This window comes from Hetaerina americana, unplaced genomic scaffold (assembly GCF_022747635.1).
Source record: "Hetaerina americana unplaced genomic scaffold, ioHetAmer1.1.p SCAF_4, whole genome shotgun sequence".
Lineage (NCBI taxonomy): Eukaryota > Metazoa > Arthropoda > Insecta > Odonata > Calopterygidae > Hetaerina > Hetaerina americana.
The window spans coordinates 90179384-90206453 of NW_027286985.1; the positions used below are offsets into that span (position 1 = coordinate 90179384).

The 27070-nt window shown below is 44.5% G+C and overlaps 1 protein-coding gene across 6 annotated transcripts in view; it reads left to right on the forward strand.

The window, feature by feature from the left end:
* Positions 1-27070, forward strand: part of sxc (O-linked N-acetylglucosamine (GlcNAc) transferase sxc) — a 124384-nt gene that overhangs the window by 67299 nt on the left and 30015 nt on the right. For 5 of the 6 annotated variants that reach the window (XM_071590467.1, XM_071590468.1, XM_071590470.1 and 2 more), the window contains one exon: positions 26974-27063. In XM_071590467.1, coding sequence (XP_071446568.1) covers positions 26974-27063 — 90 coding nt within the window. Of the gene's footprint in view, positions 1-25814; positions 26511-26973; positions 27064-27070 lie in introns of those variants that run through there. The other variant, XM_071590473.1, reaches the window with a different exon arrangement.

Below are 27070 nucleotides of genomic sequence, written 5' to 3' on the forward strand. Positions count from 1 at the left end.
GGCGCTTGAATTAATTAGCCCTAGTCCTGGACTGATGAGAACGTGGACGGTTGTGCGGTAACGGTAGAAGTTAGTTTCATGCGTGGTCGCAGCGGGCCTAGCCGTAACGGGCTCATATTTCTTTCATCTTTGCTTATCGCACATTACAACGATAGGCCAGCGCTTAATAACATTTTGGGCTTTTAATTCTATGTGCTTAGTCCCCATGCTCCTGAAGAAGCAGTAGAAAGGGACGCCCGTTTCCCACGATTCAAAGCCAGTGTATTACTAAATACATGTAAATTGGGTGAATATATTGGGATAAATTTAATTCCCTCATTTTTGGCATGCGTGGTAACTGTGTGTGCCTTATAAATTGGCAGTTTGACTTGCTAGATGGTTTCGTTCTTTATTTTATTATTAAATTAATGGAGTCCTGAAGTTGTCAATTTCAAAGTCACATAGTTCGATCTAATTTCTTTCGTTAAAAATCACCGCTGATTCGCTGTGTGCAGGAAAAAAATTTATGGCAAATAGAAGGCAATTATTCCCTAGGGTCTAGTTCGTCGTCCACTCATTTGGTCCCTATGGAAGTCTCGTCTAACTTTCATTTACAGCCTCCCGAATGTTCTTTGAAATAGTTTCCGATTTCAGGCATGTCTCTCCTTCATATTTAGCCAGTGTTTAAGATTTTACAGGAATATCCATGTACGTGGAATTAATATGGCGTCACATTTTAATTTGTTTTCGACCCATGAAAAATATGACTTCCTCTGGGTTGATTGTTTGATCTTTTTCCGTTCGAATTTTCATGTAAAACGATCAGTTTTTAACGCAAGTTTTTTTTATTTTGAGAAATAGCCATTATTTATTGGGCCCGCGTAAAACTTATTACATATTACACTTCGAACTTATATCCTTGATAAGATTATTTAAACCTTACCTAGTTTGAAATTATTTAAATTAAAGCTACCGGCGCATGTTTTTTGCAGGACATTCCATCGTTTCCTCATGCCGCCCATTAAATGTGAAATTAGCTCATCAAAGCCTTTGTCGTTTCTGTATTTTTTTCCATCACGTTGGATAGCTTTCTTTGTCATCTAGATTCTCGATTTTTTTAGACTTGCCAAGTTTTTGGATCGTAACGGGGGACGATTACATTCCCGCTGTCATCACGTCCGCCTCTCATTCGCACTGGCAACTTGCGATGACTGGTGGCGCGTTTACTTCCCGTCTAGCCTGTCTGTGGCAAGACTTCTCATTTGTGACTAGACTCACTGTCACAGGTGCAGACTAACACGCCCCAGACCCTTTTTTGCCGCTCGCCCCACCCGGCTCTTCGCTTATAGTACTTTGCCTTGCTGATTTTTGGCGCCCAGCTGTTGAAGAGTACACAAATATTTCAGTAGTAAAGCTTACATTTTTCATTACCTCTCTATTATGTTTTTCTTTACCGGTTTGCTTCTCTTCAGGATCAATTTCTGTTTCAGTAGTGTTAAAAGTTCAGGTAAATTGAAGAATTTTTGCACCGATCGCACTCGCAAGAGAGAGATGGCCGTTGAATCGCTCATTGACTAAATCTGGAGATGGAACCGAAACGTGCAGGGTGCTCTTCATGGCCGCCACGATTTTAGCCTGCTACTTCCGTGGCCACCTGTGGTTAGCATACTGAAAATTATTCTCGAATTGAATAACCTTTTTTAAAATATAAAATAAATAATATAAAACATTCAGTTCGTATTTTAATGAAAATATTTAAAAAAACTAAGTGCCTTCTGCGGATTGAGGTGTGAAAAAAATGCAGAATAATGGGGTGCAAAATTGGTTTCGTTAAATGAGTTCGCTAATGGAATGGCAGATTTCCGGAGGTTGGAGATAGGGGGGGGGGTGGAAAGGAGCATTTGGGAAAGGGGGGGAGTTCAGCACAACAATCGAAATTTCAATTTACATTTCTAGAGATCCTCAGTGCACAGCGGCATTAATGATTCGCCAATTCGAGTCTTCCAAACCTTCGGAGTGAGTTTCTGTCTGACACAGGATTGCCATCTTAAGGTCGTGCGTGAAAGTGTGCTCTTTTAGAGCACAAGGCCGTGTTTTGCGTTCAAAATAGAACGACAAATTCCCCGTCGCCCAACATTTAGGGCTTGTTTCATTTAGGGTGTGTTTGGAGAGATGCGCCTATTTCTAGGGATTGGACCAGGTGCCCACGGAGCAAATCAAGGTGTGCCGCGTCCTTTTAAATCCCTTTGTTTTACATGTTTGTTTTGCTAAAATTATCATTTTCACACATTATTTAAATGTACTATTTGTTTGATAATAATATAGAATCGGTTCAAGGACGTGGTAGTCCACTGGGTATGGATATTGGTCGGCTTCGATTCAGATTGACGCCTCTGGCCACCCTCGGCTTCATCCAAGCTGTGTGATTGTTCGGCTATCAGGTCCCCCTGGGAAAGCGTAGACGGCACAGGGTAAGGAGCCTTCTCTTGTGTCAACTATTTCTTCTACCTTTTCGAACCAACCTTCGGATTGATCTGTGAAATTGTTTTGCTGTAAAACCGCCAGTGTTAATATACATATTATTAAAGGAAAAACATTACCATGCCTGATAAAAAAATTAAAGTTTGTGAGTTTTTCTTCAATTTCACCTGTATACAGGGCACAAGTAGTGACACAAGGAGGCGGTGACTGAGATACCCCCTTTCCTCTTATTTTTGTGAATATCTTTCAATATTAAAAAGGTGTTCTGAATTAATATTTCAGCGGTGATTAAAATGTACCCGAGTTGCTGGGAGGTTTTTAGTTAAGGTGGTAAAAATGCACACGGTATCGTTTCGACGATATTTTTGTGATTTTTTTCATGAAACACAATAGAGGCACTTGCATCAAGATACCTGCGGTGGTGAGGGCTAAATCTTATTGCATTATTTCTTAACGCTTCCACCAACTTGAATCAAATCATGAAGTGCGCCGACTGAAGTTAAAGCTGAAATCACTCTCTTGAGCTAGTTTGTTACAGCATTACCGAGCACGGTATCGTGACTGGCTCTTACGCCGATTAATCGAAATGCAAACTCGGATGCGATCGCTTGACATGGTCTGAGGAAAAAAATTCTTTCGAAGGGACTTAATTCCCTCTGATACAAGGACGGAGTCGATTTCGGCTTGCGGATATTTTTTCCCTTGCCCCTCCTTGCTGTGATTGTCACGCAGCGCAATTGACCCAGATTGCATATTGGTGTAAATGAACTGGTCGATAAAGATTTTAGTTCACCTGTATTAGTTTTGAAACATTGGCAGTAAAAGCTATACTTATGGCAGTTTCTTCCTGAGACCCCGGTAAATCTCTCAGCAAAAATGTTCAAAAATGCAAGTGGAAAGATCTTGTGTGGACGCAGCGTGAGAAACTAAATTGACATTAACCTTTCGGGAGGTAAATCCCTGATGATCGAATTAACCCTGACGCGCAAGGGCTTCGACCTATAAGTGTGCGTGTCGCCGTTCCTCGGGGCCATTTTAACGGTCCGCGTTCTCTTTCTTTCTTTCCCTTAATTAACGTCGTGCCCTGTGTCAGGCCGTGGTGTCGCTTTGACGGCGGGCGGAGAGTCACCCTGCCTACCCCTGGATTTGCGGATTATCTGCGCTCACGCGCCCCCATTTTTATTTCACCAAAGCAGCGGCCGCACATGGTCCCTATTGGTCGCAAATGCACCTGCTGCGTGCGCTCTAGCGCGCGGAAAACTATTTTCCCCCGTGCGAATTCCCCGTGACCTTTTTATAGTTAAAACTCCACAGAAACATATCCGATAGCGATAAAAATCACTTTATAGTTATCGCCTTACAAATCGTAGTGGTATGCAATTCCTGTTGACGATACAAGGATCTAAGTAGCACTGTCGGAAAGGCCTCGAAATAGTGGCTTTCTTGGTCATGCCGCAGCGGAGTGGTTGTCTCGGGCAGTCATTGGTTCTTCTCCACATTTTGTTTCCCATATTTGTGGTTGTGATTCGGTCCTTCGTCTTTCACAATATTTTTAGACACTGCAGAGTACCTCTCCCCTTTCTGATGTAATTTATCACGTCTGCATGTTTCCACGGATATTAATTTTGGCAGAATGATGCATTTTTCACATCCAACAAATGGGCCTCTGTAAACCCTGCATGCTGTCGATGCCGACGGTTGTGATGCCATTTTGTTCTCAAACGAACTCAGTCGCAGCAGCCTCGGCGAGCATCTTCAAGCCCGTCCGGGCGCAACCCCCTTCCCCACCCCCAGGAGGCTCTCCCTGCCCACCGCCCCATACGCCAAATGCACGCGCCCCCGCCGCGGCGTGGGAAGCGACTGTTCGAGCCTAAGGCTACAATCGTGCCTAGCGCTGTCTCGCTTGCAATTTCGCTCGGTCCCCTTGTCCACTGCGTCCGTATGGGCCATATGCTGCTACCCCAAGCATTGTTACTTATCTTATTTTGCATCCTTCAGTTCAAATCAGTTGTAGGTTTGGTAGCCTAGGGGATATAGTATTTCCAAACAATCGGTGGAGTTTCCAAATGCTCAGTGTAGGATTCCCCCAATACGAGTCGGGAAGAGTAATTAAAAGACCTCTTTCGATCCTCCATAAATCACGTCGTCTCCCATGGTTTTTTTAGCTGCATAATTCGATGAAAACGTCATTTGTAGCATTTGCAACGATATCGTCCCATCTCTCAACCGGACCCGTCTCCGTAATTTTTCCGGCCATATCTCGTTTTTAACGGTCGGCCCCTTTCCCGTTCTATTTTTAGACTCCCTTAGACTTGTATCCTTTCATTGCTCCCCATCCGTCCCTTTTTGTCTCCCCACCCCCTCACCCCTCCCTCCATTTCCCCTCTCCCTCCAATGCAGTCTCCTTTTGCGTGGAATGGCCTCGCCATCACCATGGTAACGGCCGAACTCGAGTTTCCCCCCTTCCACTCCTCCCTCAACCCCCCTCCCCGTCCGCCACGACTCCACCCTTGTCTCCGCACCGCATAACCTCCTTTCGCTGCCTCCTCGCGTATAATCCCTTCGCTCTCCGCATCCCTCGCGTCTCTTTCATGCGTCACTGTTTGCTCATTTTACACGTATTCTCTCTCTCTCCCACTCTTCATTTCGCCCCGCACGCATACCCTGGGCGAGCACACCGACCACCTCCATTCATTACACCTCTCGTTTTCATCGAGACCTCTCGCTCGGCTCTCGGTGCTCGCCTTGCTGCCTGATTTCTCGAACTGAGCTTGGAAACGAAGCTCCAGGGTCTCCGGGTCGTATTTTGAGAGTTTTCTGATGATAATCAATTGGAAGTGTTGTAATTGCCGCAGATACGGCGGACGTCATTTTCTATAATAATTACTTCACTTGTAGCTATGGAACTATTTGCAAGATTTTCTCAACCGATAAGTTTTTTATCCTTACAATGACTAATAACCCTTGTATTGTAAAGCTCTTGTAAAACAGAATCATCGAAACAGTGTGCAAGTCTATGTAATTATAAAGAAGAAATGGCTTCATTCTATTCCAATATTTCGGTTGACACGGCGATCATCCAGAGGGATAAGGCATGTTGTGTAAATAATACCAGGGAAAGAAGGCACCCGTGGACCTTGTGTCAAAGTGGTCCCTTCAACGCGGTTCCTCATAATTATGGTGACTTGGGGTGTTGCTTCTGGCACCTCGAAGTCAATAGCTCACACCGTCTGTTTAGAATCATCGAAGTTTGCCTTGAAATTCATGCACTCGCTGTCTACAACCGTCTCAAAATATCTCTTTCGGAGCCTTAGTGGCATAAGAAAAGAGAATGAGTATTACTGCGCATTCGTAAACGTAGAAACACAAATTGCTTTCTTTTTTAGGTGTTTGTCTTCGTATTGTGAAGTTGTTTGCCTTAGGACTATACGAGTATATCCCATAAAAAAAGCCTTGTCGCATTCTTTTCCGGCGAGAATGATGCAGTTTTGCATATTAAGAATTTAATTGACCTCTTCATGCATCAAACGGAATGAAAAACGAAAAAAACTCCCTTTTTTTAATATAACGTCGAAGGAAAATTTTTTGCTAGCCAAAGATATTCGTGCTCTTTTTTTATTAAGCCTCCAGTCATTCCCTCTCGCGCAGACGGGGGCTCTTCTTACGTCCGTCTTGCTACGTTGCGCTCATTGGAAAATCCCCGGGGAGTCACACAGTTAAATGCGTAACTAACGTGTCCTTTCCTTTATTTTTGTTCTCTCCGTCACATACGTGCGACAAGTTTCGGATGGTAAAGTAGGTTGCTGATAAATGAATTGCAAAATGGAAAAAAGGTTGAGGAGTATTTTTCGGTTCCATTAGATTTAATTTTTACCAGTTTTACTTCTCCTTAAGTTGTCAGCGGATAACATATAGTTCAGTTTCATCATCGTTCAATTTTTGTAAGTTTGTACATTGACATCATTCTACATAAATGGTTCATCACTCATGTGAATTACCATAAAATGAGCGAATTCGATTGAAATTAATTTGGGATGATGCTGTGGAAAATATTTAGTTTTTTGCATCGTGCAATTCTATTTGGCGTGTTGTCATTTTGAATTATTGCTGTCTAGCAGTTTATCGGATATCGTTCGGTAACTTATCATAGGATCCATGAGTATATTGCCATTCCAATTTCGCCATGTTTTTCAACAGACAAGACTACATGCACCTAGCACCTTAACTTATACTGAAGCTATATCTCTCCGTCTGCGATTCACACTTGCGGCGCCAAAATATCTTGCTTAAGTTGTGGATTGCTTTTTCCTATGATGATAAAAAATCAAGCGCAGAGAAAGAGGGTGTTTGTAACTCGTATTGCTCTTTGTAAATCAGGAAATAAAATGCGAGCTGTATCCTAATAAGAATAACTAATAACGTGCGTTAATAATCAGTAGTCTAATTTCCTTTTTACATCAATTATTATGTGCCGTATTCTGCGTAGGTCCCTTGCCGCATAATGTGAGAAAATGCATGTACTGCCTCTACTATTATGTAATTTTTAAGTCATCGGGTACATTCTTGCCAACATTGCGACGGTTATTGATACCGGCCTCGCTGCTGCGACTTGAAATCACTCCGCTCGATCATTCACCCTTCCTCTACCTCTCCCCTCTGCGGCGGGCTACTCCCCTCGTCCATTCTCACTTAGCTCTCGTTCTCCCTTTCCCCGCCCCGTCACTCCCACTCCCCAACTGCCCCAACTTCTTGCTGTTAGATTGTTATGGCCCACCCGACGGCATTTAACGACATCAAAGAGCGATGTCGAACCTTATCATGAGAGAGCATTTCCTTTTCTTTGTGGTCCTTTAATGTAGAGACATTATTGAATAAATCTGCTCTTATAACTACGCGTCCCTAAAGGCTACAATGAGCCATGCGCCGACAATAAATGAGAGGAATTCCGCAAAAGTGATTTTCTCTCGAAAAAGTCTCATTCCTGAAAGGATAACTGATTAAATTTTTCCAAATACTTGCATTTCATTTGATGTAATCCATGTTGGTGCCACCAATGAAAAAAGCGACTATACATAAATTGTTAGTAATCCATGAGGTTAGAGCCCCCCCCTTTGGAGTTAGAAAATGTTTCTTATCGTCACGCAGTTTTCTGTGTTCACCATGTGTTTGGCTTGCTCGCATTCAGTTTGAGTTTCTCTCTGCGTACATTCACTGTAATTTGTTGATAAATATTTAACTGAACCTGTAATGTGGAACTCGGAAATAACCGCCTCAGCACAATGAAAACTGCGTCATGATGGTGGGATTCTCTCGTTTCCTCCATTGCGAGGGATAGTTCCACTTGGAGACTTCATTCCAATAGTATTTCTTGTGGACCTTCTGTCAAAAGATCGCGAGTTCTTCTTAGCTTCAATTACCACTTTGGTGTTTTGCAGTTACCCATGGTGCAAGCGCGTTGTAAAACTTAAGTACAGTGTCGAGTCTAATAGTTTATAAAATTATCTTTATCCTGGAAAATTAGCTATATTTTTTCCAGCTTAGGAATGAAGAACTGGTTCTATTTTAATGCGATATTATTAATGGTGCCGTGGCAACTCCAGGATATATACACAAATAGAAGGGGTCTTAATTATCATTTATTACATTTTAACTAGCTGGAATTTTTCCAATTTCCAGTGATTTGAGATTTGTAAATAACTAACGAACTGATTTGTTTTTCGTTGAATTGGCCCGTTCCTATTTATGCATCTTAGTCAATTCCATTCATATTCAGCAGTCTAGTCGACCAATTTATTCTTAGCCCTTAGTCGTGGGTCCCGGCTTTTTTGATAGTGACATTAGTAGGGATTTGTTTCCGCTGATTTTGTCTTTTACTCCAGTTTTCGTTTCATTTGGATGGATAGAAGTTCATTCATTTTCAAGCATGAGGACTAATAAAGGACTTATTAGACTTACAAGTCCAGGTATTGGGTAGGAAAAAAATCCTGCCGTTGGATTTTCTCACTGATTGTGAGAGAAATCAGCGGCCAGTTAATTTTTATTTTTGTATTTTTTGTTACGGTGCAACCCACCGCTGGGGTGTGTGTCAGGGGGTGAATACACCCCATACTAATTGTGACAAATGATAATGTAGTATTTTAAATTCAACAGTGACTCGGATATCTTGGTGAAAACTGAAATTTCCAGTGCTCTATAATTTAACGGTTAAGTAAGGAAACACAGTTGAGCCAACCTATTCATTTCATATGGGACAGAAAGGAGTGCATTCAGTATATTGATGGAAACATCAGTTTATCACATTCCCTGAGGTAGTCTTATTTTAGCGGGAAGCGGGAGTAAATTGATTACTGTTCCTCGAGTTTCCGAAGCAGCCAATTTCCTTCTGCGCCCTCCTCCCCGGGGCCATGTTTCCGCGGCGGTGGAAGCAAGATGCCCCACATCTTGCCACTCGCCAGGTGCTTCCCCTCGGCGACCTTCGATTTCCCTTGCGCACTCTAAGGAGATAATAATCCTTTTTTCCGAAAAGGCGCCACCCTAGTCTCCGCCGCCACGTTTCCATAGCGTAAACACGACAGGAACCCCTATTTGAATGGCGACCCTTCATAAGAGGGCGGGGCATGTTTCGCCCCCGTAGTGCTTTCCGAGTTTTTATCATCTTCGGTTGACAGCTTTGGATAAAGAGCCCATCGGGAACGATGATCGATTTTAGTTCTAGCAGTCCCTCTTCGCCTCGATGCTATTCGATCAACTCACGGGAAGTGCGAAAAAAAAGGCCGACCTGTTTCACTACACACTTCTTGAGCGTGGTTCAGCTGTCTGAAGGGCGGTTGCCCTGGAAGAACATCCCCGCTCTTTTTTTCGCCCTGCCGTAATTCTCCTTTCGGCTGTGAATGTTACTGCTATTTTTCTTTTCTGTAATTACGCAGCCCTCATTAAAAAGTTCCCGGGCAGTCTCTTTAGTGGCGTTGTCGAATATTTCTGTTGCGTCCATCGCGTCTCCCTCGAGATTCTAGGGCGGAGAAAAAAAATCTGTTTTAACAATTTTATCTTCAATCCCCGCGTATGATTTTGACCAGTATTAATTTTCTTTATCCCTGGCGGAGAACAGCGTCCAAGTCGGAGACAAATGGCTACAAATATTTCTCATTATCATTTATTCCTGGGTGGGGACGTGTTTCCGTGTAAGCTACGAAAAAAGAGCCCCCGTCGCGAGTTTTAGTTAAGTCTCTTTGACTCTGGGGTCATTATATTTCTGGCCAAGCTTCCTTCCCAAGAGCTCTCCATTTTATATCCGCATGTATTTCCTGTCCGTTGCTCATACGCGGTATGACTGTAAATTATTTGGTTTGCATTGGATTATCAACTGGTAGCAACTTCATTTCTGATAGTCTGTTTTCCCAAAATATTAAACTAAGTGTCTCACATATTTTATCACAATGTGTTTGAACTTAAACTAGACATTTCAGTTCTAATAAAAGCTAACCATGAGAGTCGGTAACCTTGTTGAAATGTCTAATCCCCAGATCTTCTCTCCGGTGAACCAAAAATCCCCCATCACTCGTTGCAGAGATGCTTTTTTTATTTCGTTGTTTGTATTTGACGCGGTGTTCCTTGACAGTATCTCCGTGTTCAGTGACAGTATTTGTCGTACTCTGCGAACCGTCACGTATAGTCAATGCTAGCTTACACAATGTGAACCTATATTTTTTAATATTATTAAGTAATACTCTAGTTCTGTGATTTTCTTGATTCTTCCAAAATATAGGATCCTTAATGTATTTGCGTATTGCACAAATGGTCGAGGTATAACTTACCAATTATAGGAAAAGGCGCCTCATTTTCTGGCTACAGTTGTTGTTCTCCTTCAAGGCCGTCCTTTTTTATTCTTGAAATATGTATTAGCGAGGCGGGTCTAGGCCGAGCCATTTGATTCCATCTGAAGGGACTCCTTTCTTTGATTTGGTTGCCATCCTGTTACGTATTCATTTCGAGTTCTGATGGAACGATAACTTAATATTCAGTCATACTAGCTCCATTCGCACTAGGCCCCAATTTGCGGAAGCTCCCTTAGCCCGCCAAAACTCCACTCGTTTGTCATCGGCTTGGTTATTTGGCAATTAAACTTCAATTTTTGGTAAAGAATGCCGCCGCAATGGATGAAAAAAGATTAGGCATAAACCCCGTTACAAGCTAAACATTACTTCTCTTGCCGAATAAATCACGAGATAATGACTTTTCGATCTCATTCGAACTGCATCGCCCCATGTTCCCATTCTTCTTTACGGCGTTTGAATCTGGTTCGAAATAGGTAATTTGCCTCTCGGAGCGCTGTTACCGATGATTAGGCAGCCACTCCCCTCCTCTTCTAAGGGTTCCTGGCTAATCTGTTGCCTTAGTGGGAAAATTGGTGCCACTTCCCAATTTTCCTATATTTGGAAATTGTGAGTTCGATTTTGGCGACATTAAATTTGCATAGTACCCTGAAAGCCACCCATTGGATGTGTGGTAGGGTGGTGATATTTGGCTATAGTTCAATTGTCCCAGTAGGAAAATTCTCTGATTTTATCAAAGCTTCTGAGATCCATTAAATATGAAGAACTCGCTCTCTTTTGAGGCGAGAGAGAACTCGTCAGCTTAAGTATTTGACATTTTATAGTTTTTTGTCGCTATCTAATGGCTAAATTATTAGGCAAATTGTAATCCTAAATTGAGAATCCAAAATTATGACGTGAAAAAAGTTTCGTTTTTGATTTGTGTTGGTAAATTTCCTGAAGTTAGAATTACAGTGTGCAAGAATGAATGTATTTCTAAGATACTAAGTCCTTTTTGACGGTATTAGACTTTCATCGGGTACATTTTTAGTGGCTTCGTCACTAAAACAAGTTATTCTTAGGCCTGGCACGGAGTAAGGGCTTGTAGATGCAGCCAGTTGACTATTTTCTGCATGAGAGATCGTTGATGCACAATTAGGCGCGTGGGGTCATCATTAAAATTGTGCTTTAGCCAACACAACCCTAAACTGATATTTTTCTTTAACATCTATTAATTAATTAATTACATTAATTACTGATTTTCATCTTCTCCGTCTGATAACGAGTAAAGGATCTGTCGTTACCCCAAGGGAAGGGTCCTGGGACATGCAACTTATTCTGAGACACTTAAATTTTTGAGGTGGAGATAGCAGTTACTCACAGAAGGGTCAGTGATTAGTAGTTCAGCATATTTAGAATTTTACGTGGTTATCGCCAAAATTCTGTTGTTTTCCTACCTTATTGTCCGGTGAAATGTGAATCTTAAGTGTGTTTTCTGAAGGGAAGGGATGTTAGTTTTATCCAAGGTGTTTTAACTTTTTATAGTTTAATTTCGGCTAGCTCGCCCGCTAGTGGCCTTGATTGTTTCCCTAGTCTAATTCAATCGAGTGAATCGAGGTATTCCCTCCTGGGAGAATTCATTGTTGTATACATTTGTGTTGTAAGTATGTACTAGCGCTCTGACTAGTCCAAGTAGCATTTCATAGTAGCGCGGAAAGAGTTAGTGAGTAGTGAAAAGAAAGGTAGTCTAAACATTAAGGAAGGAATAATGTGGAGAGATCTTCACGGACGTTTTTAAATGAACTAGACGCTATATCCATCTGCGGGTCTGGTGGACAACGAATTCCAGGGCGCACCTTTTCTCCACTGAGTTCCTTGCGGAGGGCTCCTTAAGTAGGGAAAACACGGTTCGGTCAAAGCTCACACGAGAGCGCGATGAAATGGCAACACAGTTTCTCTCCCGGCGACTCTTTTCCTTCGCCTTTAGACCGTCTCCGCTTGAGGAAAAGGAGCTTCCATTCGATTTCTCCCCCCCCCCACCCCCTTCGCCTTTAAACCCCCTTCATCTTCCTCGGGCCCTCCCCGCAACCTCCCGAGCAGGGAATAATCTTTACCCTCGAGAATCCCTGGCGTTTTGTCAGGGTCTTTAGGAAGGCGTGGTGGGGCTATCGTGAAAAATGCTGTCCCCCCAACCTCCGGAGTTGAATAATATAGCGTGGACGGCAAGCACACACCCACACGTCTGCTCTCACCCCCGAATTGATCGCCAACGAGCATATATTTTTTCGCGCGGCCACCTCGTGCACTGGAGCCTCCCACCCTGCGTGCACTCCAGCCCCGGGGGAGAGGAATGAGGTATTTCGATGGTACAAACACGACACGACCTCCCCCTCCCCGTGCCCCTCGTCCAGAGCCAGTCTGCCTTGGATCCCGGTCGGAAGCGGGAGGCCTTGAAGGGGTGCCCCCCCCCCTTAGGTTTTCCCCACCCCTAATTGGGCTTCCATCGCCATTGGCTCTTTTAAGGGCTCACCCGCGGGATAACGTGACGCTGGAATGGTTTTGCCCGAGAGCGAGGGAAAGTGTGTCCCTGAGGCAATGCGGTGGTGATCTTCAGGGGCCGCTGGATCTCATCTCTTTGTCTTCTCGAGTGGAATGGTTTACTCCATGCATAGGAAAACCTCGATTGTATTAACCAGGGTTTTACTGTATGTGGGAAAAACAATTTTCACCAAATGCATTCCCGACTATTATAATGAACATTAATTTCCCTTGTCATTATAATTACAGGCTATTTAGGTTATTTCGTAAATCCGTGTACGGAGAAGGAGAAATAATGTTAAAATGTGGGTAAATATGTGGTATAGCTTCGCTGTGGAATTTATTTTGGGGTGCAATGAATGCTTTTTTGAAACAAATTTAAGCCTCAAACTTGATTTTGTAGTTTAAAGACCGCGTTTCTTGAAATTAAAGTGAAATTTGGCCTTCGCGAATTTAAGACGTATTATTGCCGGAATAGTTTTCTGGCCGAAATTATTTGCCCTATTATTTCGGGGCTCAAATGCAAAAGTGTTGAACCAGGGTAATGGAGGTTATATCTTATTTTCTGCATTTCCGTTCCCCAGCAGAAAGGATTTTATGTGAGGTTATGTTCTGGTATATTATAATTATTTATTTCAAGGTAACGGGCATCGTGCCATTGCTCGGATTTGTTACACTAAAATTTGAGTGCTTACTCCAATTTAGAATTCTAGATATATTACTTCACTTACTTCAAAAAGAGAGATACTAAACTGATTTTTGCGACATTTTACGGAAGGTCTTCTGAAAATCATCATGTGATATAGGGTGCTTCAAGTTTGATTGCCGTGAATATCTTCTAGCCGTGGACATACTCTCTTTTTCTATTCTATTTTCCGTAAAAGAAGTCCAATTACTTGGCTTGAGCACTTGCAATCTCATTCTTAAAGATTAATGGCCTCCGATCTATAAATTAATTCAAGGATTGGTGATGAAATGAAATTGACTTCCTCGCGGATAAGGAATAATGAAAAAATGTACTCTGGTGTGGAAAAGTCAATTGACTTTTCCATGAGCGTGGAGAAAGAATACTTCCTCGTGTTGTTGCCCGCGACATAGTCTTGATTGGGATGAATCGGCAATATTAAGCACCAACTGTCTAGTGTTTTCAAATAACGAAGTGAATTACTGTTAATTAAGAAACAAGAAAGAATACTTCCTCGTGTTGTTGCCCGCGACATAGTCTTGATTGGGATGAATCGGCAATATTAAGCACCAACTGTCTAGTGTTTTCAAATAACGAAGTGAATTACTGTTAATTAAGAAACACCATGGTACAAGAACACGACCGGAAACCTAAAGGTTGTGGGGTTGGATCTCATCCTTGTGTGGCATCTCCGCGATTTCATTCTACGGCGTAAAATATGACCGTGGGTGTTAAAGTTAAGGAACCACGTTGCTTACTATTCCTCGAAATAATTTTTAAGTAATAAACTCGCTCCTGATTATAAATTTGCAACAGGCAAATAAATCCATGGAGAATATGGGGACTCCAGTTTCCTTCAGCCGATATTCGTAAGCTTGCCCCCTTTGCTGGCGCGACATGCGTCGCTCGACCCGAATGGGAAATCTAAGCGTATTTTTGGTTTTGATGAGGGCGGCTTTCTTTTGGCCGCTGACGTATTATTCCGCGTAGTGTCAATGTGGTGAGTCGCGCGAGCAGCCGCTCCCTGATGTGTCGAAACAGGATCGTGTCGGAGTGCCCCCAGGACTCGCTACCTTCCACCTGTCGTGGGAGCACCTTAGGTGCCGTTGGTCTGCTTCCTTCCCCTCCCCCGGCTTCCGCTTGCTCCCACGCATCGGACACGAGCTTTTATTATTATTTGGCGGTGCCCGATGGATGGTGGGCGAGAGAAATATTACCTTGGTCGGGCTACTGAGGGCCGCTCGGAAATGGTGGAGTGCCAGACGTACGCGTATGCATGCTATTGCCTAGGAAGTGTTTGCAAAACAGCCCCAAGTGATATTTAAATTACCATTTTTTATGGTTTATTTTAGAATATCTTCGATCAAACAACTCGAGGAAATTATCTAGCCGGGGCGAAAAATTCGTTTGTAATTTGTAAAAACCTTCGGAACCTGTCGAAAACGGTCATGAAATGAAGGTTTAAAGAAATTGGTGTGGTTTATTTTTACGAAACCCAATGTATTTCTGCCCTATCCATTAGCCTGAGCAAAAACATCGATTGCTTTGATTCCTCAGTAAGAACTCGATTATTGACGACATTCTTATATAATTTCCGTACACCCCGTATTCCACGAAACGGGTATAAGATAAAATAATACAGATTGTGATTTTTGCGCATCCATTCCTTTTAATCATTTTAATGATACATGTAGCCCATTATAATTTTTTGTTGTATATTTAAAGTTCACGGGTGTCTGGGATGAAATTTGGTGTTCATATTTTTATTTTGAAAATGTAATACATTCATGGCAAAGGAGTTTTCAAACTTTGGTAGTCCCTTCAGTGTGGCCACCTAGAGGGGAAAACCGGGAGTCGCTAAATTTTCAGAAAAAAACATGAAAGGGTCGAATAATTTTTAAAGCAATAAGTGTGTCCTTGAGAATGAGGCTGACAACTGCGAAAACTCAATTTCCCTAGCGTCTAATGACATGCTCCTCGAATTTTACGAATTAGGAAGTGTTCTCCCTGTCCGCCGCTCAGCCTGGAGCCGTCCCAAAGCCGTCTGATTTGTTCGGTGATTGGTTCGGGCGAGTGGGCAGAGCGTACTTCTAGGTTCAAGGAAGGCGCCTCGACGTCGCGGATTGAGGCTTATTGCGTGCTTGCTTTCCTAGCCACGTTATTTTATGTCCCAGACCTAAGACCGTTATCTTTCGATAAACCCCTTTGAGTCAACATTCGATAGGATTCCAAGAACCGCGCGCTAGCCTTTATTTTATGTCATGTGCCACATTTGGGGTACACATTTGCATCACTTCTTATTTTTCGTTGGACGCTATTTATAATCGTTTCCGTCAAGGGCGACTTAGATCGCCCTGCCGGCTGCAATTTGGCGATTGAAATCTATTTCTTGTATGGCGGTCTGCCACGAATTTCTTCTTCCCGCATCTTGGAAAAGATAGGGTTTTGGAATTACGTATTTTGGAAATTTTGAGGCTTTCCCCAGGAACTTCCCTTTGACGTAATGCGATGGAAGGCGATTCACCCTTCCCCCGCTTCCCTACTCCGTTCCCTCCCCTCTTTTCGGACTGGAAGCGTCGCCGTGGGTCGCGTTCCATCCAGGCATACCCTGGCGGGGAGTGGATTGGAGGGGAATTCGCCCTCGGAATTTATTATATGCCGTGGCCTCGGAACGCGGTGGTTTTCTTCGATAACAGTCATGGGGTGCTCGAAGATGATATCGGAAACGCGCATGGCTGGAGGTACCTAGTGGCATAGACGCCGAATTTCCTAAATGTCGCCGTCGAGCGACATGAAACTCGCAAATTTACAATATAAATATAACCTGGTGAGACTAATCGTGGTGAAACTGAAGGATCTCGAAACGGTACAGGCACAAATCGTTGTCTGTTGCGGCTCATTTGATTTCGGTCGAGTTCTGATAACCCGAGGCAAATATGGAGGGGGAAGTCATTGACGCTCCATCAATACCTCTCTTGTCGGTCAATCTGAAATGCATGCGAAATTGCTAATGGTGCCGCTTGGACGGATCCTAATCTGCTCGCCCAGTTTGACGAATGGCGGCGCGCCCCGCATCGCTTTTCGCTGAATGGCGTCGTTTTCGAAGTGCTGACCTCCCCCACGCCACAATGCTTGGATGTATTTTAAAATGAATGACACCCTTGCAGCTTGTTTGGAATTTATGCGACTTGATGACATCTTGAATGCGATACTTCGAATTTTCCATACTTTTGACGTTTAAGAAAGTTATCTTTATCATGGCTATCCATAATTTCCACGATGTCACGCCTAATGCTATTAAGTTTTGTTGGTGGCATTTTATTTCACAGTGCCGTAGCGGATTTAAATTATGACTCATAAGACGGGCAGGAGTTTTTGCGTCTCCTTGATTTGCAGCTATCGCCCTTTGATGGAAAATATCAATAGAGATCGTGGTGTGGCTGATGGGTCCAAAGTGATCCATCAATGTACATCCTCGTCGCCTGGGTGATGGAAATGACATTTAGCACATATTAAAAAAAACACAACAAATTGCTTAGGGGGATCGCACTTATTCTGGGCTTCGCATCACAGTTTGGTGTCACAGTGTCGCCTCCTCGAAGTCTCCACAGAAAGGTCTCCGTCGCACGCGGGGGGGTGCTTCCGATAAGACGTATGCTCGGGAGAGCACCTTGGGCGTGTTAGTAACCGCATTGCCCGATGAAAGCCTTGGGCATCATTTTAAGGCCACCGTGCGTAGTTAATGTATGAGGGGGGCGTTGCATTCGTGTTTGGGGAAGGAAGGAAGTCGCAACAGAGGATGGGATGGCATCGGAATAATTCCATGGGAAGCTTGGCGTGTGCACCCACGTGTTTTCGGTTATCTCCTCAAGATCTCGTATTATCTCCTCGTAGTCATATGTCGTCGCTTCCTTGAGCGAAACGGACCCTCTACTTTCATTTTGTTTTGAAATTCGATCAAATGGTCGAGTTTTTCGAATATGGCCTTCGTGGCTGTTTCACTCGGCGGTTTTGTGATGCGGTTCCGTAGGCCACATTTAAAAACATAGTTGAACTTACCTTTCACGGTTGAAAAGTTGTTTGTTCGATGGTTGTCAAATCATTAGGTACGCTGGCTTTCATCTAGTCGATTTAATGATGAATGTAGTAAAAAAACTCATTAATTGTGTTAACAAATATTTAATTTGATCACCTCACGTTTTATGGGTCATTATTAGTGTACGAAGCATTGTGCATTTGTAGTTGACACTCAATAACAGTGTTGCATGTCAACCTAATGATGCGGAATACACCTATTTTCTATGCACTCAGTGGTTCCGCCACATGCCGTAATTTTAATCAAATACGTTATCGACTTAATGAAGATAGTGTAAGACGCCAGTTTAAATCGCATGGTACAAAATTTTCGATCAATGCTAATCGTAGATTGCAGTCAGGTGGAAGTTTGTGAAGTTTGTTACCCTCATTTTATGTTATTTTTTAGATTTTATAAATTACTTCTTGTCGTCATTAACTCGACAAAATATTTATTGTTAATCGACCATTTTGTTTCGTTGGCGCATTTGACCAAAATGTTTCGTTTTCTATGCAGTGATATTAATAATATTGCTTGAAAGGTTATTTTATTTTCAATCATATTTTGCGTCCGTATAAGAGCAAACATACCTCATTTGTATATCCTTTTAGCCTGCGACGGGATATGTTTGATGAGTAATCACTAGTTAGAGAGACAAAGGCAGGGGTCTCCGTTAATGGCGTGAAATCTGTGCCTCTAAGCAGATAACTTACGCCAAAAATCGGCCTTTGTCTGAAATTTATTAATTAGATTGCATTTTTTGCGAAATCCAGGTTATCATTTCTATGGAACGACCCGATTTTCGCTCGGGTGCGTCCTTCGCTAGATAAGGGTCGGTATTCGTTTCGCGTGCTCCATTCTACAACCCTCCTGTCGTCGGACGAGGCGAAACAATTAGAACGCCCAAATATAGGCTTATTCACCCATCCCTTCCAAACTTCCCCTATATCCAACCACCGTCGAATGTTTGTTTCTTGGTATTAGCCGGAGTAGACTCGGGAAAGATAATAGCATTCAAGATGTTGTGGAAGAAAATGTGGGCGAAGAATCGTACACTAGGTAATAATGTGATGCTTTTAAAAATAATGGAAGTCGTGGGAATAGTTTCTGAATCAAAAGTATTAGTTTCCTACGGTCATAAATGCCATTCCGCTAACTTATATAATTTATGATCTTTAGGATTACTTAGTGTTAAACTACTGATAGGAGTGTTCGTGTTCAAATCTGGGTGGCGTCTCTGGCCAACCACATCTGTACTCAACGGTTGTTGTAGACAGGAGTGACTAGTACGATTTTTGTGTGGATTTTAGGGACCTACCAGATTTTCCTGTCGAACCACCAACTGCATTTTGAAAGAAACTGGTTCATCCTTACTGCTTTTAGCGTGTGGATTTCGCTAGCCGTTGGGTTTAGTACGTGTTGTACAAAATCTTCGCCCCTCAGGCGAACTGTTTCCGTGGTTATAGGTGGTGTCCACGAAACACTGCCTAAAGATATTACTCGCCTATGAGTCTTTCCTATGTCTGCTCTTAGAATGTACGGCACTCCCTTCGCCACTTTCTTTTTTTTCTATTGTTTTGTTTCCCTTCTGGTTATGTAATGCTTCCCTGTGTTAATTCCATCGATGTTTCCCCGACATGTATTCTCCCCCGCCTAGTCTTTAGTTTAGTCTTATTCACGAGCCGTTTCCTGTCGGCTCGTTCACCTTAGATTGTATTTTGTTAGGGTGTAACAGTCCTGTTACACTTAGTATTAAGTTTCTCGTTTCCCACAAACAGACACGCATACTATTGTCAGGTTTTTGCAATGCCAAGGGTTTTATTTATGTAAAATGACCGGTAAAGGTGGGTATCGCCCACCGGTACGGTTTAATGTGCGCCCGCAAGGGCTGACAATGATACGGGAGTGGTAATATGATTGCAGTGATGCAGTAGTAATGGCATAGGGCCTCTCAGTTTTCCTCCGTGGTTAGTCCACTTCGCCATAAATTTTCACCATATGAAATCAAGATGTCGGCCCGGGAGGGCCCGTGGCCACCGCGATGAGGCCCCCTCGCCCGGCCGCCCGTGGTCCCCATCGGGCCGATCGTGCACGGGCGATCGCCCCCCGCACATCCGGATCGATTAAATCTCTCGCGGGGCAGGCCAATGGGGTTCCCGGCGGTGGCCGGGATCGGGAGGGCGCGGGTACCATTCGATGATTGGCCCGCGCGGTGTGAAAGGCGCCAACTTCCATGAAAAAGCTGCATTATCTCTGCGCGCACCTTGGGAACCCAATCGGCGGCGAGCCTTGGGCATCGCGTAGAGGCCCGGAAGGGGGGAGGTTGGAAGGGGGGTCGCAGTGGCCCTGGTAATGGAATCTTCGCCTCTCGCACTGTTCCTTCCCTCCCCCTCTCTCATATTTGAAAATTGAAAGATAATGCGATGAGACGGCTGAGAGGGATGAGTGGTGCCTCCACCCCTAGGGATTCCCCCGGGGTGGAAAGCCGCAAGGGGAGAGGGTCGAGGAGGGAGTTAGTGAGGGTGAGTGGCTGGGGGCAGGAGAGTGATTTTTGTGGACGTGAGATGGGGGTACACCGAAACGATCAGGGGAGAGAGAGATAGGACGACGGCCAAGGATCCCTGAGCCTCTGTATCCATGGTAACCTCGGAGGAAGGGCGCACGCACTTGTCCGCCTGGGCGGTTGGGGTAGTTTTGGGGGCAAAGGGAGGCGGGGGGGGGGGGAGGGTGGTGGGCGCGAGCACACGGGGTGGGGGCGCCCACAAATCTCTCTCCCTCTCTCTCGTGTGACACCTTGGAGCGTGAGGCCCGACGCGCTCCACGCGAGCTGTAAGGTCGTGACCTCTCTCTCACTCTCTCTCTGCCGACGCAGTGGCCAGTGAAAGAGGGGTAGAGTAGGGTCTTACAGCGACTTCAAAACCGCGGCGTCAATACGGTTATGTGGTGCGTTTCCTAAAATACTTCCAGCCCTTTTCTCCATGGCCTCGCGGCGCAGGGGCGTCGGGTCCTACTGTGCCAAATGACCCGGTGGCCTGAGCACTGGGATCTTTAATTAATCATTCGCCCTCCCCCGCATTTTTACCCTCCTAATTTAATGTTCTACTCTGGAAGAGTGAGATGGAGCGAATTTGGTTTATGTATAAAAAATTTAAATTTAAGCTTAATTGCTTAAAGGACCTCATTTAATTTTTATTGTTAGTAGCCATGAAGTGAATTCCCAGTTTTTATTCCTGGAGTTTTTCACGTGAATATGTCTGTTCATCCATCGTTGCTTGGCGTAATATACTTGTTACGGAATAAAATTTTGTTGCTCATTGCAATTTTATTATTTTGTTTTAGTGGGCGATACTCGGAAACTTTTAGATCAAAACAGGTGTCGGCATCCTATCTTAGAATTATAATTTAGTTTAATCTTAGAAAACTCGAAAAGATTGCTACCAAATTCATTTTCATTGTAGGGTGAACTATGTCAGCGTAGACATTTTTTCCTACATTATGAAGTTATCAAAAAAACGTATAACTTAATAAAGATTTGTTTTTCTGTGGATTATATTTTTTTGAAAAATCGCGAGGACGATTAATGATGACAACTAAGCATGTAGAAGTAGTATTTTTTTGAAGGAATTGATTATCTGTGCAATGAATTACCAAAAGAAATTCATGTAACTTCTGGAGTGACCGCAACAGTAACTGGTAACGGAGTCATTCGAAGTGTAAGATGACGCCTCTGTGGCTTACATGTAACTGGCTAGTGCATTCGACCGGACAGTGAAGGATCCGGGTTCGAATCCCGACCAAGACGAATGATTTTTACGCTTTGAAATTTCTGCATGCCAAAGCTGGGTGGTACTGAGTTGAGTGGTTCAGGATGCGTATCGCAGATATGTTTTTTCTTCAAATCATGGGCGATTGAAGTCGAAACCTCTTTCATAAGAATAACATTTCATGATTTTTTTAAAAGAAAACATTAACTCGTGTGTGGAAATAAACCTTTTAAAGTCAAACTTGTCCAATAATGTAAAAATGACATTCTTGAAAGTAGCATCAGTATGCCCCAAATCTTTCTTGATCACGAATACCAGCGAATGTCTTAGGACTTCAATAAAAGCGTCTTCGACTTACAGCGCCCACTCGACCGCGTAAATTATCTTCATTGACGCGACCCATCAGGGCACGTGTGTTAACTACCTGAAATCCGGCAGTGCCTCGCTTTGATGCGAACCGTACGGAAATTACAAACGTGGATTTAGTTACTTCAGTTTACTCCAACTCTCAAAAACACCGTTGGACGCATATTTTTGGAATATTTCATCGGCATAAATTTTTATTATAATATTTCGATTGCCTTTCGTCCAACCAGATCGCCCCATGTGCCAAGCACTTCAGCTGCAAAGCAGAGGCGTTTGCCTTTAGGTTGCAGGGAAATGATAAAACTCAAGAGAAGACCGCAACTCTGTTGTTTTCCTTCCCCCCCCCCAGCTCATCCCCTTCCCCCTTCACCTCCCGACGCGGCCATTGCCAGCGACAGAGAGGGAGAGTGAGTCGCGGTCCCGGCGGACTCAGGGATATCTGTGCCGTCGTGCCCTGCCCCCTCGCGGAAATTACTGGAGTGTGCCAGCGCCGCCCGGGCCGTGCCCGCGCCGCATGCACCACTTCCCCATTGTGACAGGCATTTGAGGGTGGCGAACGAATTGGAAAAAAGTTCTAACGTGCTATGCTGGAGAATTGGAAGCTGGTGAACGAGAAAAGAACATGGCCATATATAGTGTTATAATTGAAAAGAGAGTTCTCTCCACCGACTAATATTGTTTGGACTCTGTGGATTGTTTTAAATCAGTGGTATTAGCTCAATGAAATGTTTCTTCTGCTTTCCTTATTTTCCTTTGTCTCGCTTTGATTCTGAAACTCAGTCCGTGCTTCTGTTGTATCGCTGCTCACTTTTGTGTGAGATGCCATAGTAATATATCTCACTCACTTCCAAATCCTCTCCTCGCTCTAAATTATCTTCCTCTCGTTTTCGGGTCGAAGGGTCGAATGTGCAGGAGGTGGCATCGGCGTCCAATTCCAGCCTTGTTTATTCATTTCCCCAACACCACTGCGATTGATGTATGTGATTCATGGAACATTCGAAATATCGTTTTATCATACGAGCGTCGACGGCTTCAACCGAAAAGCTTTAAACAATTCAGCGGTAATTCCCAAATTTCCTGGCGATTTAGCGAGCTTCGCCTTTTTCGTGAAGAGTGATGCCTTTCGCGGTTTCCCTGGAAACAACCTAGAACTAATCCCGTCAAGGATTTTTAGTCGATAAATATATCCCCAGGCTCTGGAAGTCTTGTGCCTGTGAAATCTGTAATGTACTTCTGAGAGCTTTCGAGAACAACTTCGTTGTGAATCTTATTCCTTCAGTAAAAACAATTTTTTAAGATGTACGCATTTGTTTTGATCAAAGAAATGATGGATATATTATAGTGTTGCGTGTCACTGCATAAAGCTTATCTTTGCATCGTCCATAGTTTGATCTGCTTTAATCTCAGGGGCGCATGATACTAGGCGTGGAGGCATATTGTAAAAATGGTACAAGACGTGGAAAACCCGATAAAATTAGTCCATTTCTGGAAAATGAGTGATAGTCAATCTTGGTTTTATTAAATCCAAAGAGACCATTTTTATGTTTCTGATTCCTGAATACTCAATGAATTAAGTTCCGATGTCAAGAAGTAGCATGTTACACGCATAATGCATTTTAACAATGAGAGCGTGCTATTCTATACTGCCGGTCATTCCACTGTGAATTCAATATTAATCCAGTTAAGTGCTAAAAATAATGTTAGACGTGGTATAATATCAGTGAAGTAAATTTTACTCTTAATCCCGCAACGAAATTTTTAAGTTTTGGCCCTCGCCAAATCCCTAACAGTGGAAATTCAGAATATCGGGTACCCCAGGTAATAAATAGTTCAGTCGACAATCCACCCTCTGCGGCAACTGCGCGTTTTCATTCGCCGTACCTTGGCGAACGACGACGTCAGAAAAAATGTCGTCATCGCGTGTCAGTTCGGCAGCGCTTGGATCGGTTTCCTTTTGGTCGAAAAGGGTTTTTTTGGCTGTGGGGGTAGGGGGCAAAGAGTGCGTGAGTGCCGAGAGCCTTGCTTATAATTTCTCCGGGGAAAATTGGGGGCGAGTGCTAGTCAAATGTGGCGCGCGGGAAAAAGGGAGGGAAGATTGGATGGAAACCGCCGAAACCCACGGCCCGAGTTGGGCCTCCACGTCTTCTTTCTAGTGGTCGAGGGTTCTTCGTTGTGGCGATCCGAGGCCAACCTCTTTCTGAAGGGTTCGGCCTGCTCCCGAAACAAACCTTCGGGGGTGTGTCTCCCTCCCTCCCTCCCCCTCCCGCCTCTCGTCGTCCTCGCTCCCTCTCGCGCCGGTGTGTTTCGTCCGCTCTGCTATAATATCGATTCATCCATCTCTCCCCCCGCCCTCCGTTCCTCCCCCACATACGCGACGCCCACTTCCCTCTGCTCCCGCCCCCTCCGGCTCAACCCCTTCTCGCTCTCTCTTCCGCGGGGACCACGCCCCCTTATTCGCGCCCCTCTCCTGCTTCATCCCCTCTCTCCTCACCTCCAAGGCTCCGTCCCGTCTCTCCGGCCGCCTACTTCTCGAGGATCCTCCGTGTTATCGTCGCCCGCCTTGGAATAGATAAAACCCTCTCGCGGCGGATGGCTACGTGACTGGAATTCTACCGACTACCTCCTCCGTCCTCCCACGGAAGGGGATTGGCAGGAGGGGGAGTGCTGAATGGGGCTCGCCCACGCGATGGGGGTTGGAGTGCAGGGGGCGTGATCTGTCGCAGATCGTGGTGGCGGCGGTGGCTCGACATCCCTTGTGGATCGCCTTGCTCTAGAGAAGAGAGTTCTAGTTTCGGTAGCCGGGGGTTGATTTCCTCCGAGAGAGCGGCTTTGATTAGTGCTCCCGTTCCCCGGCCACACCGGATGCCCCTGGTCGGTGGTCGTGGCAGGAGGCTTGGCTTTGTGTGGGTGGTGAATTTTTCCTCGAGAAAAAGGGGTCGTAGCGAGGACGGTTGCTGGAATTGGTGCGCGCGGGGCGAGAGAGAGGGAGGAAACCTCGATGAGGTTTCTGGGCGGCTGAGGTGAGGAAAGGGGATGCGAAGTGGGATGGAGGGGGGGCGTGGTCTAGCAGTTGCCACGGACAACCGTGAGATGTCGACCCGGTTGCCATGACAACCGGCGGGGCGCCGGCCTCTCACCCCTCTCCCTCCCTCTCCTCATCCACCGCTACCTCCTTTGCGGAGGAGCGTTCGGTGGCGAGGCCGGCGATGCCGCCAGTCCGACCCCCTCCTCCACCGCCCCCCTCCCGTCCCCCAGTTTCGCCCGCCTCTGGACGGTGGCGGCTGCGAGGCGCTTGCTCCCGCTGGAGGAGACATGAAGTGCCATCCGTCCGCGGGGCACGGTGCTGCTGGGACGCGCGCTGATGCGCCTTTGCGTTGTGCCGTCGGGGGAGTGCGGCGGTAGTAGTAGCGGGACGAGGACCGGTGTGGCTCGCCCTTGGTGGTGGATGCCCCGACGGAGAGGACGTTGTCTGGCTGGAGGCGATGCTGCCTCCCCCGGGGAGATAGTATTTCACTCCCCGGTTTGTTTTTCTTTGGATCCACTGCACCCTTCCTAGCCCCGACCTTTTCGTACCCTGTCGTGCCCTTTGTTCTCGCGCGTCTCGTGGCGTGCTTCGAAGGCTGCGTGAGGTGTGGGCGACGTTAAAGCGATGTGAGAGAAAACACTTAGACTAGTTTCAAGCAGTTGAACAGAGATTTGTTATTTTTCTATTGCAGATCCATCGAGTGTTTACCCGTTTGCCTAAATAAAAGTTCAGTGGTATACGTTTGCACATTTAAAGTAGTTGTCTCGTGATTCTAATCATTCCTTGTGGAGATTGTTTTTGAAAGTGTGGTTTATAGGTTTTCGCATTTGATCAAGAGATAAAAAATGAGGTTCATAGGAAATTGTCAGACACTTTTTTACTGCTCTTTAGTGAGGGAGTGATTTTTCCTGAATGTCTTGAAAAGTGTGTGAAATGTTGTGTTCATGAAATTCCTGGTTGTGTACAGGAGCACTGAATTATTGACAATATAAGAGGCTGTGGAAATCGATGATAATATTTCTGCATTGTTCAGTATTTTGTAACTCCATATTGTAATCGTATCATTTGTCTTTTATTATGGACATGTGTCCATAAGTACCTTGTGCACTCTCCAAACTTGAGTTGTGTAACTTCCCAGCCTCAACTGCACCCGTGCCTTTATAATCCAGCGGGTTATGCATCATGTGCACTCAGGAATCAAGTTTGTTGTTTTTACGAGTGAATACCGACAAACGGTTGATTGAAAGGAGATATTTAAGGACTTTACCTTCTTGTGCCATCAGGTTTTGGTTTTGTACACCACATTTTTAATAAGTGACCATGAAGGACTCATTGCAATCCCTCTAAAAGACTGAAAGAAAAAAGAAATCTTATAAACTAAAGACAATCAAGAGTCAATTGCTCACAGAAGTGTCCAAGACTGATAATCGGTAGGTCTGGGCCTCATCTGTCTATAAGTCACTGTTTCTGCTCAAGCTCAATCGAGATCGGACCTTGCTTTTGGAGAGCCAAGTAGAGGGTTGTGTATGTCCCAAAGCCACCCATTTGAGTAGCAGCCCATATCATTTTCGTGAGGGACATTCCCCTCCCCCATTTCACTGCCCATCCCTCCCCTCCTGCTTTCCATGGATTACCAGTGCATTATTGTGTACACCATCATTACCATCTTGCCTCCCTCTCAACCAGTTGAGCACTCGCAGACTCTACTCCTGCAGGAGCTTGCAACGCAGCACCCTGAACACACAGGCCGAGGCTGTTTCTCCTGGATCAAGCGATGCGTTAAGAGGTCTCTTTATCAAAAAGAGATAGCTAAAAATTGCTGAAGCGTCATTTTTTTTTGTCGTTTTCTGTTGGCATTCTTTTTTTGCTCTTGTGTGCTGTCATAAAAGTTATATGCGCATTAGAATGGTGCTTGGAAATAGAGGGGTCCAGTTTAATACTATATAATAGAGAGATGCCTTGCTGTGCAGTTGAAAAATAGAGATGAATCATGATTTATCAATCAGCAAATGGTAGTCTGAAAGGTAAAAAAGACACTGAGATTTGCATGAGAGTCTCAAAACAACTAAAACATATAAAAGAACTCAAGTCACTTCATTTCCTGTGCAATTCACAATTCGATGTTGACATTCATGCCATTTACCACTTCATTATATTCCATGATGCACACTTGCTTTTGTTTCTGTGTGTTGTTCCTCTGTTGACTTGTGCTGTTACTCTCTGCAACAATTCATTTTTTTTCTTTACAGAGCTGTTGCTGCCTATCTTCGTGCACTTAACTTAAGCCCCAACAATGCCGTCGTTCATGGAAATCTTGCTTGTGTCTACTATGAACAAGGGTAAGTT